This window comes from Rhinolophus sinicus, chromosome 2, assembly GCF_057876585.1.
Source record: "Rhinolophus sinicus isolate RSI-liver-muscle chromosome 2, RSI-T2T, whole genome shotgun sequence".
Taxonomy (NCBI): Eukaryota; Metazoa; Chordata; class Mammalia; order Chiroptera; family Rhinolophidae; genus Rhinolophus; species Rhinolophus sinicus.
In genome coordinates this window covers 69,447,941-69,465,501 of record NC_142502.1, presented here as the reverse complement: position 1 = coordinate 69,465,501, position 17,561 = coordinate 69,447,941, and the positions used below count along the sequence as shown (strand labels likewise).

Here is a 17,561-nt window from a genome sequence, read left to right as displayed (position 1 = left end):
CCTCCACTGACACCCAAGGATAGAGGAGTACCTCCTTAAACTGCTGGGAAGGTATAGGAGTTCTAGCTCCTTACTAGGCTTCTACTGATGCCAGCTAGGGTGGGACGGGGTAGTGCCTCTGTTCTGCATGGCCTTCACTGACACTATTGGCGGTGGCCTTGTTATCACTGACCAATGGTGAAAAGTCCTGACTACCCACTAGGCCTCTGCTAATACCACCCAGTGAGGTAGGGTAGGGGTACCTCATCACTGCCCGATGTGGGTAGACAATCTAGGCTGGTATTTGGGAAGTGTGGAGGTGGCTCTCACTGGCCTTTCCTGATAGGGAAGGGGTAAGGCCACAATTTTTACTATGTTATTTAGCTGGAGTAGAGCAGTTACTGTCTCATGTTTGTTGTGTTGCTACGCTGCACCTTTCCTGGTCTGTTGGCTGGAGAGAGTGGGCTTTTCTGGTCAGTGCACATTGGCATTTCTAGGTTGTTAAGTTTCTTCAGTATCCAGAGTTGGAATATATAAGGCAAAAACGTATGCAGGAAATTCACTACTGTTATTCCTCAGTTCCTGAGGACCTACCCCGTCTGTCTTCTTTCTACATTCCAGAATCATCTTGACTTTTTTACACATAACATCCACAGTTTTTCAGTTCTACTTAGTGGGAAGAACAGGGGAAAGCATATCTTCTCCTTCTTCTCAGAAGTCCAATTAAACTGCCTTTGACCAAAATATTTAAAAATGTCTCACCTATAAGTGACTTTAGAACCACTTTATAAAGTCACACAATAAAATTTAGTAATTTTAATTTCGGTAAAAACAGTGTACAACAGTCTACCTTATGCACCAAACCTGGTCTAAATAACTTAGCCATTTACAGAAATTAAATTCATCATTAGTGGAAGATTGTGATTCCAAAAGAGATATTCCGAAAACAGAACCTCTCTGCTTCTTAAGACAACTGGAGAGAGGGTGGGAGAGTAGTTACAAAACTCCTTTATGCAATGGTAACAGCATCTGAACAGTGTCAAAACTCTCTATCCTCTTAAGGGTATCAAACTACTTTGACAAAATCTATAATTACTTGGCTATTAAATATTATGACATATTAGATTTACAAACTATAAATTTTGAGAAAGTGATATAAAAATGTTTCAATGTGGGCCAGCCCGGTAGCTCAGGGGGTTGGAGCTCCGTGCTCCTAACTCCAAAGGCTGCCAGTTCGATTCCCACATGGGCCAGTGGGCTCTCAACCACAAGATTGCCAGTTTGATTCTTCGAGTCCTGCAAGGGATGGTGGGCTGCGCCCCCTTCAACTAAGATTGAACATGGCACCTTGAGCTGAGCAGCTCAGCTCCCGGATGGCTCAGTTGGTTGGAGCGCGTCCTCTCAACCACAAGGTTGCCGGTTTGACTCCTGCAAGGGATGGTGGGCTGCGTCCCCCGCAACTAGCAATGGCAACTGGACCTGGAGCTGAGCTGCGCCCTCCTAAGGGCTGCGCCACAACTAAGACTGAAAGGACAACAACTTGAAGTTGAACGGCACCCTCCACAACTAAGATTGAAAGGCCAACAACTTGACTTGGAAAAAAAAGTCCTGGAAGTACACACTGTTCCCCAATAAAGTCCTGGTCCCCTTCCCCAATAAAATCTTTAAAAATAAATAAATAAATAAACCACTGTCTTGACCCCTGCTATATTAAAAAAATAAAAATTTTTTTTAAATGTGCAAAACTTTGGATAAATGTCAAATTTATGTAGAACACTTCATTTTTCTTGGTTCATATCTTGGGATTCTATCACTCAGTAGAGTATATGGTAGCCACTCAATACACCTCTGTAGAATAAATAAGTGGAGAATATTTAGCATATTAATTTCCATCAAAAAGTTTAATTTTTAAAATCTTGCTTTGAATATTTGATTAAACTCAAAATGTAAACTAATGTTTTCATACAAAAGCTGAAGTATGAAGAGCATGATCTGTCTTAAATATTCTAGTAGGAAGGCTGATAGTTAATTCTGAAGTATAAAAAGCAAATTATCCATTTTCCTCTTCTGCTCTGTGACAGTAATAAAAAACAGTAAGTAGCCATAAGTCTTCACACCTCCATCAATGAGTACCACAACAGAGTAGGTATTAAATTAAAATATTTTCTTGCTTCTGGTATCTTCTGTTTGCTAAAACCTTTAGCTGGAAGGAGAGGTTCTAAATAATGTTCTCATTATTTCCAATACTTAAGACAGACTGCATTCTTACATATTACCTATTCTCTAAGAATATTACATATAGCTCTAGTGCACTAGATACAGAAGATACGGGCTCTTGTTCTCATTTTGTCAATAAATAGTTACATATTTTGGAGAGCTGCTTAATCTAAGCATCAGTATGAGTAGGTTGGATCACAGTTTCGAGTCTCTTCCATATTTCCTGTATGGTCGCTTTAACATTTTTCTTTTGTCTTTAGGTCTTTTTTCCTATGCTTCTTATCCCTTCATTTATCTCTTAAACCAAAATGACAAATCAAAGTTTAATTGGCAGCATTTTTTCTTTGTTTGGTGGTACATAAAATAAGTTACCTTACAATGAGTAGTGTTTTAGATTCGATTGGAAGTATAGTATTTCAGAATAATCTATCATCTCAAGTTTTGGGGGAGAGGGTACTAATATTTCCATTTGCTGTTTCTGTTGTATAATATATATAGTTTACAACTTCTTTTTATCATTAGTTTTCATCTTTAGTAGAGATTGGGTCTCCCCCTCCCCCGATGAATGTCTATACCACAAGGGAATGTAAATTTGGACTCTTAAGTCTATGCACATTGCAAGCTTAGGGAGATTTATCTCTGACACTGAACACCAGAGAGAGAGACATTCTTCCTTGTGGAAGGAGTGATTCGATTCTTTTCACTGAGGGCAGTCTTTCAACAACAGTCCCAGTGGAGTCTCGGTTCCAATTTCCTTCCTCACCATGGCTCATATGGCTTCACCTGTCTCTGCACAGTGTTAATAACTTGTGCATCTAGAATCTAGACATTGAAGCTTATTTGTACCTCTTCTTTTCTGGGGAAAAGTCCAGAATACAAACACCTGCAAGTGCTTGGTAAATTATAACTTATTTTCTAAAATACAAAGTTGGGCTGGCAAGAAACAAAGGGAAATCCACAGTTTCCAGAAACAAAGAGAACTGAAAACCAGAGCACTGAAGCATTAGTTCTTCTAAAGATTTTGGAGCATAGGTTTATCATATTGCTGGAATTAAAGATTTATCTTCTACATTTAAGATTCCATGTTTCTTGATTTTAAATGACAAGAAAAGGTATGTATGATATTTATCTATTAATGAAATTTCTCTAGTCTCATCATCTCAAGTTATATATAACACATACATAAACAGATAATGAAGTCAAGTGATAGCACATCAAGTCATGATCTCTTGTAAAATATTTCCTTTTTATTTTAATTTGAAACCATGAATGTTATCTGAACTGTGTAACCTTTAATAACTGAATAAAGAAATCAAAAACTCAATTTAAATTGCTAAGACTACATGCAAAAGTAAATACTTGGATCATGTTTACTCAACCTTTTTACCATGAAATCCATAAAGATCATAAATTGACCATATATATATATATATATATATATATATATTACACACACACATATATAATGCCACCTTACATTTGTATATAGTGCTTCAGTTTAAAACTGTTTTAATGTATGCTCATTCCATCTCGATAACCCTATAAGGAAGGTTAAGGAGGTATTATTGAGGTATTATTATTATTGTTTCCTAAACAACTGCCATAATAAATTGACAGAATTCGTGTGGGGAAAAAAATAGTAAAAAAGAAATTTTCAGATGAGAAAGCTAAATGACTTGCTCAAAACTGCATAACTGCTAAAAGGCATAGCTGGGATCATAACTCAATTCTTTGGAGTCTTACTTCAGGGTTATTTCTGTTTTACTACACTATTTAACTTAGATGCTCTATATAACCAAATGGATAATGAGAACATATATGCAATAATGGAAAAACATACTGTAACCATAAAAAATAACAATTTAAGTAGCAAACTGTCATGAACAAGATATATAGCAAACTGACAGGTAAAGAAAATATTTTCAAAAATATTTACTGGATATTCAAGGAGATCTACCGGCTGGCGGAAAGGCTCAGAATCTTCGCATTGAAATATGAGATTTAACAATTCTTGACATTGTTTCTTCCATGCCTGAATATCATAAGACTGAGCTCTGTTACGTAATCTTCTTCTAGGCTGATGGTCCTAAAATAAAAATGTTCAAATGTATTAATAAAAATAACACTTTATACAAATAAATTTTAATGCATGCTTAATTAAGTAATATATAATAATGCAAATAATAGAAAGTATCATTCACCTAGTTCTGAAAAACATGTATTTTGTGATGGAAATCGATTTGGAAATAATATTTAATAGGTCTTTAAAAATACTAATAGTGAAAAAACACTCGCAATACATTTTAACTCATATAAAGTACTTCTGCTAAAACAAAAAACTATATTACCTTCCTTTTTCGAGTAGAAGTTCCTGGTACATCGGCATCTTTCTCTTCTTCCTTTGAAGCAAGAATTTATCAGATTCATTAAACATTCTAGATTTCATTATTACAGTTGATCTTTGAAAAATACAGTTTTAAACTACACAGGTCCACGTATACATGGATTTTTTTCAGTAAATTCATATAGAACTGTACATGTATTTTCTCTTATGATCTTCGTAACATTTTCTTTTCTCTCTTATAAGAAAATATATAACACATACAACATACAAAATATCTGTTAATAAACTTTATATTATTGGCAAAGCTTCTGGTGATCAGTAGGCTGTTAGTAGTTAAGTTTTCAGGGAGTCAAGTTATACAGAGATTTCGATTGCTCGGGGAGTCAGCTCCCCTAACCCCCATGCTGTTTAAAGGTCAACCATACTCTTTAGCACTTTATATCCTTTACACTTTAGAAAACCTAGAATGTACTTGCTGGAACACTATAATGAATCATTAAAAAATCTCCCCCCCCACCATTTAAAAAAATTTCTTTTTAAAAACAAGAAAATCAGGAACCATTTTTATGTTAACTGTAGCATTTAGACAAAATTGTCATAACATTTATCTGAAAACTACTATAGATGTTTCTTTTTATATACAGAACAAGACCAATGTAATAATCATGATGAAATATTAAATACCTCGGAATCAGACAAAACTTTCTTCTTCATTGAATTGTAGAGTGGAATTATGTTATAGCAAGTCTGATCCCTAAATAACAAGGAAATGTTAGTATACAAGATTAGAGTCAAGGTTTTTTTTTCCCTTTAAACCTGTTACTAAAATAAGATTTTCAGAAAGAACTTAAACCCAATTCTCACCTCTAAGTTTTGCTCAGGTCACTGCTGTGCCTGGGATGCCTTCTTTCATTCCTCAGTTTACAAGGGAAAGCTAACGTACCTCCTGTCTTCTAATTCCTTCTTCCTTTCATTCTTAAAAGTAGTCATTCCCTAAAGTTTAGTCTTTAGTCATCTTCTCTTGACACTACTCCTTTTTCCCTAATAACCATATACTATATTTGCAGTTTATCTGTGTAAATGAATTCTAAATTCCTATAATTTGGTGTCTTTTGAGATTCCTACCATTTAAAATTCCCCCATGTCTAAACCTAATTGTCACTCCCCAGACACTCTTCCTCCTTTTTCTATTTTTTTTTAACAGCATTACCATTTTCACAGTAACACATGGTTTTTCATTATTCCTTCCCTTGTCTCCTTAATAAACCCAATCATCGACCAAGTTCTATGAGTATACCCTCAAAATCTCTTGACATTTGCCTTTTTTACTTCCATAAATTAATCCCTCATCACCTCTACTTGGTCAGCTGTAGCAGTCAGCCTGCTATATATTCGTTATGTCTCTTCCCTATCAATCATTATTAGATACTTCAGTCAAATTAGTATTTTAAGGCAGATTATACATCACATTATTTTCATGTTAAAATATTTTCAATAGCCCCATTGCTTCCAGTACTCATATTTTAAGTCTAGTTTGTCAGATTGGTATTCAAGGCCCTCCATGATCTGGACCAAACTTGAGTTTACAGCACTGTATCCCCATTATTGCTGCTAATGGACTCTCTACTTCACCCAATTTAAATTACTAAATTTCCTTAACAACTCTTTAATTTCTGATCTCATGCCACTCTTATCCGCAGAATGGCTTTCCTTTCATCTAACTTCTCCTGGATCTATCAATATCTACCTTGACCATAACATCCTAACATACTTTCCCCCTGTATCTAAAACCCCACCTTCATAGCTAGAAGTGATTCTGTCTCTCATCTAAACTTTCATACAGTCTCCTGTTACTTTTTCCTTACAGTTATTTACAGATTTATCTATCTATGAAATTTTATTAAGAGGACAAGTAAAGATTTCTATCTCCAAATATCTATTACTTCACTTTGTATGTATCTATTGCTTGAAATTTAGCCAAATAATTCAATTAAAAAGTACGATAATCAAAATTTCAAGACATAACCAACATTTTGAAAATTACTTTCAGCTAAAAATGGTTTTAACAAATTACATACATATAAAAAATGCCAGGGATTTATTTTTAGATATATGCAATACAAATGCTTTAAATATTGTATTAATATTTTTTATATAAGGCATTTCACAGTAACTATTTGAAAGAAATACAATTTCATAGACTATTCCAAATATAAAAATTATTTTATCTAAATTAATGGTATCATTTGAGTCTATTGATTCATATCTCTTTGGAAAAATAAATGTACATACATATATAACACTTATGAAACTACAGATTAAAAACTTGATAGTTAAAATATTATATGCTATTGTAACCAAGTTATATAGTCCTCCAAGGATAGCTAATTCTTGATTCTCAATTTTACTGAAAAGAAGCAAGAACGCTGCAATAGCAGCCCCTAAACGACTTGGAAGGTAATAGATTTCTTTAGAGAATAAGATAGAGGAAGGGCATAAAGTTTATTTTATTAATTTTCTTTAGTGTTGTCTTATATTGAAATTACCTACATTCCTTAGCAAAAAACAAACAAACAAAAAACACCCAACAACAAATACCAGGAATAGGGAACCTATCATAATGCTGAATAAAGAGAACAAAGCTGGAGATTTTTTTTTAAAACCTCAGTAATCCCTTCATTTAAACATAAAAGCAGGTAACAGCTGAATATTTAAGTTATAAAATACACTGTCTCCTCCTAACCAGAAATAATTATCCAATATAAATAATGTTACTATAAACTCACAGCATCATCTTATACAAAACCTATGATTCATTTCTTTGGCTTCAATTTCAAAGGCTCAGTTCATTCTATGGTTACATAAAATCTGTGAGACAAAATAAAAGTGTGGTTGCCTTAAAAAAACTGTAGTTACCACTCTTGGTAGGGGATCAATGAATGAGGACGTAAACTTGACTTTAAAGAAGAATCATCTTGAAAGTTAAATTTAGTTTTCTGCTGGATTACTTAAATACTGTTCATAAACCTGACAGGGGTAATATAATGTTAAGATGAAAGGTTCTCAAATCAGATGGCAGAAACTCATTTAGTGTGAAAATTAAACAAGTTATCCTTGAAAAGACTCAGTTTCCTTAACTGTAAACTCCAGGTAATTATCTCTTCCACATGTAAGATTATTATTTGGCTTGGAAGAACTATTTTAGGTAAAACATTACATGTTCAATAAATGTTTAATAATAACTATTATTATTACTATATTATCCAACAGTTGGATTTAGAGAAGGACCCACGTTTTTTATGCTAACTGCAGCACACAACTTTTATGATTTCATAATTAATATTAGCCAATAAACTAAATATTACTTCTTTAGATACAGACATTACATGCTTCCTATTTTAAGTGGAGCTATGTATATGGGCACAGTATGTGATATTATGTATATAAAAATATTTTACGTTTTGACACTTTACAATACTGCCATTATTACAATAATTATAATTAAGTGTGGAAAAATAACTCACTTTATAAAATGTAGAAGAAGATCAGTCACAAATTTAGCAGATTTCACAATAGGGCTTCCAGGCTCATTAAATGTTCGTGTGTTGTGCTCTATATACCGAACTTCCCACATTAGGGAAGAAACCCGCCTTTAAACAAAACACAGAAGTCTTAACCTCATTATATTTCGAAACAAATGTATGCAATTTAAAACCAAGAAATTGTGACTTTTCAAATTGCACTCTTAAATCAAATACAAAACTCACACCTTAAAAAATTATTTTCAAAAAATTATAATTTCGTTAGGGGAAAAAAGAGTAGCAACATTCACTATGTAGTTGCATAGAAAACGTCTGGCTTAGACACACTAAACCATTAACATTCCTTCTTTTAGGGAGAGAGACTGCAACAGTAGCAGAAGAGAAATGGAGGAGTTTTCAGTTTTTGCTTTACATGTTCCTGTCATGTATGGTATCATTTTTTTTAAGTATATCTGACTTTTATATAAAAAAGGAAATAATTTTCACCTAATCACATTACTGGTAAACAAATGACATGTAAAAATGAAAAGCTAACTGATAGCCTGCTTATGAGATCCAAAAATATGAAAACACAGTAACCACATTAGTTTAACAGGAAACCTAAGTAAATGAAAGTTATATTTTAAAACACTGAATTGACAATACTAAAATAAATGTTGGTGTTTTATTACTTTATTTCTGAAAATAAAGAAAAATCCAAAGACAATTTCTAGAATATCATTCAATAACATGCGGCCCTACTTAAAATAAAGAAGAAAACACTCAGAAAAATCTTACTGATGTGTGAACAAAAATACAATTATATGGAATTTTAAAAATATATAATTGTGGATACAGAAACGCTTCAGCGCATTCTAAATAACTTTCACAAGGCTCATTCTAATAATAAAACCACAGGCATCTTCAGGATACCCTATAGAAAACTCTAAAATAAAGCATTAGATCGATACCAGCAGAGCAAACTGATAGTAGTAGGTAGTTTAATAACTGAATTAGAAGTATTGAAGAGGAAAACCACAGACTGCAGTAAGTCTGAAGCCAATGAGTAAAGGAGAAGCAAAAAGCTTGAAACAGTAAAATCGCACCTGAAGGCATCATTGTATTAAATAAGAAAACTCAGGTCTGTAACTATATTATCAGGTTGAAAAACAGACAGTTTCTAATTTATGTAAGGATTGTGTCCCAAAATATTTTTTTCCTAAATTGGTTACTAAACTAGGCTAATGCCAAAAATCCTATTTAAGCTATAATGTACTTGAAATGTAAACCTTAGCAATGATCACATCGAGGAGTATTTCTATGAAAAAGTAATTTACAATACTGGGAGATGCCGTAAGTTTATCTTTCTAGCTGAAATCCAAAATCCAGTGCATAAAAACAATTCTTTCTCTCCCTGTTATCCTCCTACGTCTTGTTCCATCGCTGAAGCACTAGGTGTAACTCCTAAGGTTTACCAATTTAGGGGCCTAGGGGAAAAGAAGGGTAAGAATTTCTACTCCATTTTCTCTTTTCTGACATGTAGAGTTGAAACAGATTTGAAGAAGTGTGCTTCGAGTAAGATGGCTGGGAGGCACATTATCATAGGGGATTTCCTCCTCTATGCTTTTGACAAATATCAATGATGCAAAAGCAAAAACACCTAACAAGATCAGAAAATTCTTCAGATCCTTCAGGCTAGCATCTTAGTTTTCTTTATTCCAGGGTTTCTCAATCAGGGGTCATTCTGCTCCACAGGAGACATTTGGTCCAGGGGCTGCTATTGGCACCAAAAGGATAGAGGACAGCCCCAAATGTCAGTAATACTTTTTGTGAGAAACCCTGCTTTGATCAGTAAGGAATAACAAATGGTGTTTTCAGTGTCAGGTACATGAAGTACCAAATTAGAATTATATTTTAAGTAATAAAAGGAACCGAAAGCACTGATTTTAAGCAGAAAAACACGAATACAAAATAGGAATAAAAACTTTGCTAAGTTAAATAAATAAAAATGTAAAGAACTGGTAATATAAAGCTAGTCACAAAGTTTTAATGCAGTATTATTTGAATTAAAATTTTGTTGGCCTGTTAAGAAAAAATGAAAACTGCAAGTATGATTAATTATGTGAAAACTAGAGATTTAAACTCACTTTTTGACAAGATATTTTAGGTAATAAACCTACAAAGCCTGTCCGAGATTAGAACTCAATATTTATTGAAAATTGTTAACTAGAAGAAGATGCAAATTAATTGAAATTATGTCTTAAAAAAAAAAAGCTCTAGTTGTATTTCAAGTTAACCTATACCTATGAAAAATACCTTGAATTTTCTTAATTTCATGTTTTGTATTTATAAGCGGAACAGAAGCAAAATAAGAAAAAACATTTTTTATATTGTTCTATGAAAAATCCATTAACAAACAAATATTTCAATGTGACATCTAGGAGAAAATGAAATACTGTGGCTTGCTTTATAAAATACAGTATAAACACTACGAGCATCAACTCATATTAGCAGTTAGGAAAAACTGTATCTAGGAATCATATTCCAAATGTGGTCTATAGACTAGCAGCATCCCTGGGAACTTGTTAAAAATGCTGAATCTCAGGTCCTACCCTAAACCTATGGAATCAAATTCTGCATTTTAACAAAATTCCTAGGTAATTTTTATGCACATTAAAGTCTGAGAAACACTGCTATCGAAAAACAATAAACGAGCAAAAGGATCATTTAGATTTCATTTCGTAGTAGGTATAGCAAATGGTTCTAACCTGTAAAACCTGTTTTCCAGTCTTTGTTTAATTGTACTTAAATCTGTTGGATATGCCACTACAGTGCAATACATGGGATAGGCTTGCAGATCCACGGGGGCTACAAATGCTGAAGCGATATCTAAAATAAAAAAAAACAAATAAGGTTACAAATTTAGTTCTGTATTGCTTAAAATAGTTAATAGACAATTCTGCTTGAATTAAGACTTAAGTTCTGATGCACATAACCATTAATCTGCCACTGTCTTTTTATGGAAAATACAGTTTAGCTAACCTAGTAAGAGTCTCATTTTTTATTATGTCTACATTTACACTGAAAATTTCTAGGGTTATTTGTTATTCCTTAGAAGAGATGACAAATAATATATAAATGTGACCTATTAAGAGCTTCTATACACTTCTGTAATACATACACTTCTATACTCAAAACCTGGCCATTTCTGAATCTATGTTTTTGATATTAATCCTATAGTAACACTATAATACATTGCATTCAAATGTTGTAATCTTTGACTTTCTCAAAACTTATCACCTTATCTCATCTATACAATATAATTCTGTGAAATATCAGGCAAGCAGAAGTAGGAAACAGATCCAGAGTCTCTGATTCAATGTCACTAACACAATGGCACACAGAAAACTGGTAAAAATGTAGAACCTAGTTAAGATCACTCCCCATTTTTTTACTCATTCACATACAGTATGACTTTATATCCTAAAATATTACTAAAATCATTTAAGATAGTATTTATGAGACAATTTTTATGAAGTGCTGCCATTTTATAAAAGACTTCAGATGAAAATATCACCAGTGTGTCTCCAGTGTCCTTTGCTCTTCTTCATGTTAACTTCTTGCTGATTCATTATTGACAGAGTAGGTTGCTACAGAGCACCATACTAGTTTAGAGTTACTTCGGATAATTTGTGATCATTCTTTTTCTTTCAATGAAGCAAAGAAATTCATAGACCCGTCTCCCCTCCCCTTACAAATATTCTCTTGTGTATATGTACATTTTAAGGGGAAAACTGGTACAGGCATCCATATGATCATAATTCAGCTTTCAGCTCCTCTCTCCCAAGTCACATGTCAACTTGATTAGGTCAAGGTTTTCAAATTGGGTTTTGGAGGATCCAGATTGTTTCAGAAGTACCCCTGGCATTTCTGGGGCCCTTACTCTAAAATTCAGCTAGACAGTGATCCTTTTGTAGTTCATAAGTGTGATGACTGGGTGTTCACGCTCTTGTGTGAGATGTGCCTCCCTCAAACCTTGTTATGACTTCGGCACATTACCCGTCTGACATACATACATGCATACATACATACATAATAAAAATAAAATTCAGCTAGAGTAATTCCATTTGTAACTGTTTTAGATATCTGAGTCCCATATAAGATCTCATTGAAAAAATTTCATTTAAAACTGTTTGAAAACCACTAACTTAACGATATTATGAAAAAATATTTTGTTTGAATTATAGTATTTTTCCTTTCCTTTGCTTTCTGCCAACTTTTTCTATATTGATGTGTTACTATTATTATTTACCTAGTGTCATCAACTGGTTTATTCCAGCAACAATTCTTTCACATTCTTCATCCCTGGGATTGGAACCCCATTCTCCATCAAGAGGTTTATAGATCAATGATCTGCATTCAACATCAGTTAAAGGAACACTGGTACCTAATTCTTCAGGAAATACAGCTGAAAGAAAAAAGAAATGCAGATTTATTGAAAATATGTGGTAATTTCCTAATAAATAGGTTATCTTTAGAAAGTAGAGTTGATACTGTCATAAAACAGGTATAATTTTGTAAAGATTTGCTAAGTATATTCTTTATTTTCATTAAAGAAAAGTATGCTTCAAGGGTCAATAAAACTTAAATTATTTTTTAAAACATTTATAATTCTCTAGATGAGCACATAATTACATCTCCAAATTCATACCTCACAACTTGTTTTATTATCATTTACAGGTGAAAAAGAAAATATTTCCATAAAATGATGCAAATTTAAAAGTTTTTCTGAATCATTTCACAGTATAATCTCTATATTTACCCTGATAAAACATATACAAGATAAAACTAAACTAAAGTGGTATTTTTCAAGAATACTTCAATCAAAGCCTTAATTTTTTTTTAATGTAGGAACAAAGAGAATTACGAATACTGACAGATAATTTTTATGCTTGCTGCTCTTAAATGAAGGTATATTTTCTGTATGCTTGAATCTTTAACAGACTCTAACTGAATCTTTAAGAGAATCATTAGGGAGTGGTGATGACATAAAATCTACAAATCTGCCAAGTAATTTTTTCTTTGAACTAGACTTCATAAGAGAAACATGCTATTATCCATGTACAAAAATTCTACCTACTCACAAAATGTTATTAAATTCTATAGAGATATAGACATAGATAGATATAGATATACACAGAGATCAAAAACAACAAAAATCACCCCCTCCACACAGATATATTTAAGTAGGAAACAAATAGCATATAAATGCCACCAATTCATTTCAAGAAATACCCCAGGCATTACAACACCAATTAGCTTCATTTCTCTCTTATCCACAATAGTGCAATGTGACTTCTAACTCAAACTTTCACAAAGGAAAAGAAATAACACCAGAATATAAGCCATATAACACGGCTACAATTTGGTTAAGACATTTCAAAGTTTCAAATGGCTCTAAAATTCAGCAGTGAGATGAAGATACATTTCTGATAGTAAATTTTTTAAGTGGCCAATTTCTAGTAATAACTAGTTTTGGACAATATCAGCATATCCATTTCCTCACCACTAAGGTTTACCATACTGCGTTTACTTTTTCCAAATTAATTTTTCTCTGACTTTTTAGAATACAATAATTAGTGAACAACTCCATTTATAAATGATTTTTTCTACTATATTACTATATTACAAGTCAGATTTTTAAAAAAGTATTTACTGTTATCTGAGAGCAAAATATATTATTTTTTAAAAAACACTGAACCATACAGAATAATGTAAAAGAAAATTTGTAAAGTCCTCACATTCCCACCCTTTATAAATAATACTTATTAATAATCTAGTATATCCTTTCAAACCTATTCATGCATATATAATGATGTGCATTTATATGTGTTTTTAAACTGAAACAAAGATAGGCAGTGAGTTACAAAAAAAATACAATCTCTAGGATTTACCCATACTGTCCTTTTCTCAGTCCCAGGAAGATGTCATCACTGCCTAAGGCTAACTCCCAAATCCTAAGGCAATGTGTCAGGCGACACGCAAGATGACAGTTATTACATTATTATTAATTATAATGGCCTACTCATGGCGCCCTTACATGCATCGGGCTCTATAATAAATACTTTGCACATGTGCTGTCATTTAATCCTCCCATAAACCCTGTAAGTTATTAGTTTACAAAAATTCAAAGCTGAATCCTAACAACCTCGTTTTGAGACTTTAAGGAACTAGCAAAGATTACATAAATAGAAGATGGCAGAGCTAGGATATGAATCTATGTCTCAATCAAAAGCCTAAACTCTCAATATTATGTCGTACACTAAGTATTCTGCTGGAGTTACAAAAATATCTTTGTTCTCAAGTGCTTACCTTCTAGGAGTGAATAATAATTAACAAAACATTTTCATATTTTGCTGTAATTAATTTGAATCTTCCCTGTTAAACTGTAAATTCCACTGCACAAGGATTATGTCTATCTTGTTCACTGCTATGCCTCTATATCCAGATCAATAGATGTGCAATCAATATTTGATAAATGAATATTTTCTATTTGATCTTCATAACAACCCTATGCAATAGCAAGTTATCAAACCAGATTTCTTTGTGAAATTAATTCCATAATACAGACATCAAAAGCCTAACATACACTTACCATTATTAGGTATAAGCTCCATATCCCAAGGACTCATCTTTTCTGTATCACCATTGTCCCAGCTAAAAGGAAGAAAGATTATTGTATTAAAAAAATCTAAATATATTATATTGCAATTTTTATAAAATCACATTATAAAAATAATTGCTTCAGTTGTTTAAAAGAAGTATCTTTATCATTTTATTGATCTAGATGGGGAAACATTCAAAGCAAGTCAGGCTGAGCTAAAATACAACAAATACTTCCTTACCAAACATTATAGCACTGAAACAAACTATCAGGGTACTCAGGTTGAAGAGGTTCCTGGCTTTCAATTGTTCCAAACCACCAGGCATCATCTATGACTGATCTGAAACGGTCACCTGGACAAGAATAAAAGCCATCTCATTACTCTGAAATGTACTGCTGCTGCTGTTGCTCCCTTTTCTCCAAGCATACCTTTAAGCTTAAACTGTCTCTATGTTTTCAGAAGTGACATACATAAAACATGGCCTACATACTTCAAAATAAGTAAATAAACCAACAATACTGAGAAAAAAGTTATTTAATAAGCACACCTAAAGTGTGCCTTACCAGTTTCCAGTACCATTTCTTACATTTTATTAGGGTAAGGAGAAATTCACTCTTACCTTAACATTTTTACCAATCTAGCATTCTAAATTCATCAGTAGGACTATTCCCAAACTTTCATTCAAATAAATGTATGGTTTAATTTCTGCTCAACAAATATTTATACTCTATCATTAATTGCTTACTTTCTGTAGGCAAATTCCTCTAACCAACAATCAAGACTCTACCCTAAAATCAACAAAAATCGAACAAAAAGCCAAACTGTCTTCCTTTATCTCAATCATCCTTAAGTTATAACTCATATATATATATTATAACTTATAAATATATTCACTTTTCCTTTTCTATAAAAACAAAAAAGACACAAAAACAACTAATCCTCACGTCCCTTTCCTTCCTTACCCAACTGCATTTAGCTATTGTCATATCACTGAAAGTGCTTTCCCCAAAGACCCTAATAAGTTATCTTCTCAGCTTCCCTCTGTGTCATATGAAAACCGTAAACCACTCTTCGTTTTTCCCTTTCCTTGGCTTTCGTAGTACTTAGTGACTTTTCTCCTGGTGAGTGCAGATTAGGGTCTGAAAGACTTGAGTGCAAATAACTTATCCATGTGGTTTCATTTTCAAACCCATAAAGAGAAAAGTATTTGTTTATGTTCTCATTTTTTAGCAGAAAGTATTTAAAAGTTTATGAAGATGTATGAAATAAAGTGGATTTTAAAATTTTAAAATATGATAGAAATTTCATAATAAAATGAATGCTGGAGCCAGGAATAAGTTAACAGAACACAAGTGCATGTTGTTGAGGATGACTTTGAGTGGGTATGCATTGGGGCCCACGTTTATATTCAAGCATCCTAACAGCCAATGTTAAGAGAGAAATATGATTTATTACTAGGTTTAAGAGTCCTTAATTGCTCCTCAGATGCACATTAGTGACACTGAGCTTACTGAGAAGCTACTATATGATTTAATAAATAGCATTCCTGACAGCACCACCTTACAGTAAACATAATGAGTTTCATAGAGCTATTAATTATCCTACATAGACTGATATTATGCTAAAGAGAAAAAAGTGAATAATGTATGCCTAATCAAAATGAATGATACAGCAGAATAACAATGAAGCAAGGAATAGAGCCCATTATTCAGAGTAAGCCTTAAACATTTCAGAGGACAGGCTAAAGTAATTACTATTAATGTAATTTTAAATGATTATGTAGATGTATATACAGTATAGTCCCGTCCCCATCATCTGAGGTTTCGTTTTCCATGGTTTCAACTACCACAGTCAACAGCATTCTGAAAATATTAAATGGAAAATCCCAGAAATAAACAATTCTTAAGATTTAAACTGCACACCAAGCTTGTTAGATGCAATACTGAGACGTCTGTTGACTGACATTTTGGAATTTTTCTGCTCTTTCCTGTTCTGAAAAAACTTCCTGTCTTCTGGGGCAGTGGGGGCATTCACGTTTTTGTCTTTCTTGGTTTACTCCTTTATTTGATGGAACACGTCTTTCAAAGCTTCCAGAGAAATGATACAAAAGTTTTTTCTGATAACTCCCATGACCCAATTTTGGTAACTTGCTTTTTCCTAATTTTTCTTTTTAGAGAACACATGTAAATTTCTAAGTTTACTGAGACCAAACAAGAAAAGACAAATCATCGTACAAATGCATTCCAATGGCACTGGAGGAGGGATGGACTAACGTATCAATGAATGTACTTTTAAAACCAAATATGCTATATATGTACCGCACCTCACTCTAAGATGACAAGGAGTAGCCCTATTTGAAAATTTTAGAATACAACATATCTACCTATACATAAATTAGTGCATCTTAAATGCCTGAAAACATTTAAAGATTTTAAAATTTCTTCGAGTCCTGATCATAATATTAATTTTTAAGGTTTATAATAGAGTTAAATAATAAAAGAAAAAGTCAGTTTAGCTTTAGTCCCAGTCCAAATTACTAAATATTTTGAACTGGAAGATTTCTGTTGCTTCAATTTTGAATCATTAATGTTTTTGGATAAAAATTTAAGTCAACACATAGAATAGCTAAAGAAGTAGCTAGCTATAACCAATCTTAGGCAGTTAACAAACATAAGAGTAAAATGTTTAGAATTTCAGAATTGACTAGATTAAGACTATTTTCATTCTTAAAGAAAGAAAAATTCAAAAATACCTGACATAATGTTGTGCTTTGCTATTAATATTCCCACAAATGGCAAGAGAATTTGATTATCTTTTCTAAATTATGAAAAACAG

General features: G+C 32.7%; 1 protein-coding gene and 1 non-coding gene across 2 annotated transcripts in view; one reads left to right on the top strand and one right to left on the bottom strand.

The window, feature by feature from the left end:
- PHIP (PHIP subunit of CUL4-Ring ligase complex) overlaps window positions 1–17,561 on the bottom strand; it is a 119,196-nt gene that overhangs the window by 13,669 nt on the left and 87,966 nt on the right. The window contains exons 28-35 of the mRNA XM_074333220.2: window positions 14,967–15,078; window positions 14,717–14,778; window positions 12,374–12,529; window positions 10,830–10,950; window positions 8,065–8,190; window positions 5,225–5,294; window positions 4,545–4,595; window positions 4,133–4,282 (exon numbers count right to left, since the gene is read on the bottom strand). Coding sequence (XP_074189321.2) covers window positions 4,133–4,282; window positions 4,545–4,595; window positions 5,225–5,294; window positions 8,065–8,190; window positions 10,830–10,950; window positions 12,374–12,529; window positions 14,717–14,778; window positions 14,967–15,078 — 848 coding nt within the window. The remainder of the gene's footprint in view (window positions 1–4,132; window positions 4,283–4,544; window positions 4,596–5,224; window positions 5,295–8,064; window positions 8,191–10,829; window positions 10,951–12,373; window positions 12,530–14,716; window positions 14,779–14,966; window positions 15,079–17,561) is intronic.
- LOC141571992 (small nucleolar RNA U13) lies at window positions 12,027–12,130 on the top strand. The gene has a single exon (XR_012497025.1). It is a non-coding gene; the product is annotated as a small nucleolar RNA U13 (small nucleolar RNA).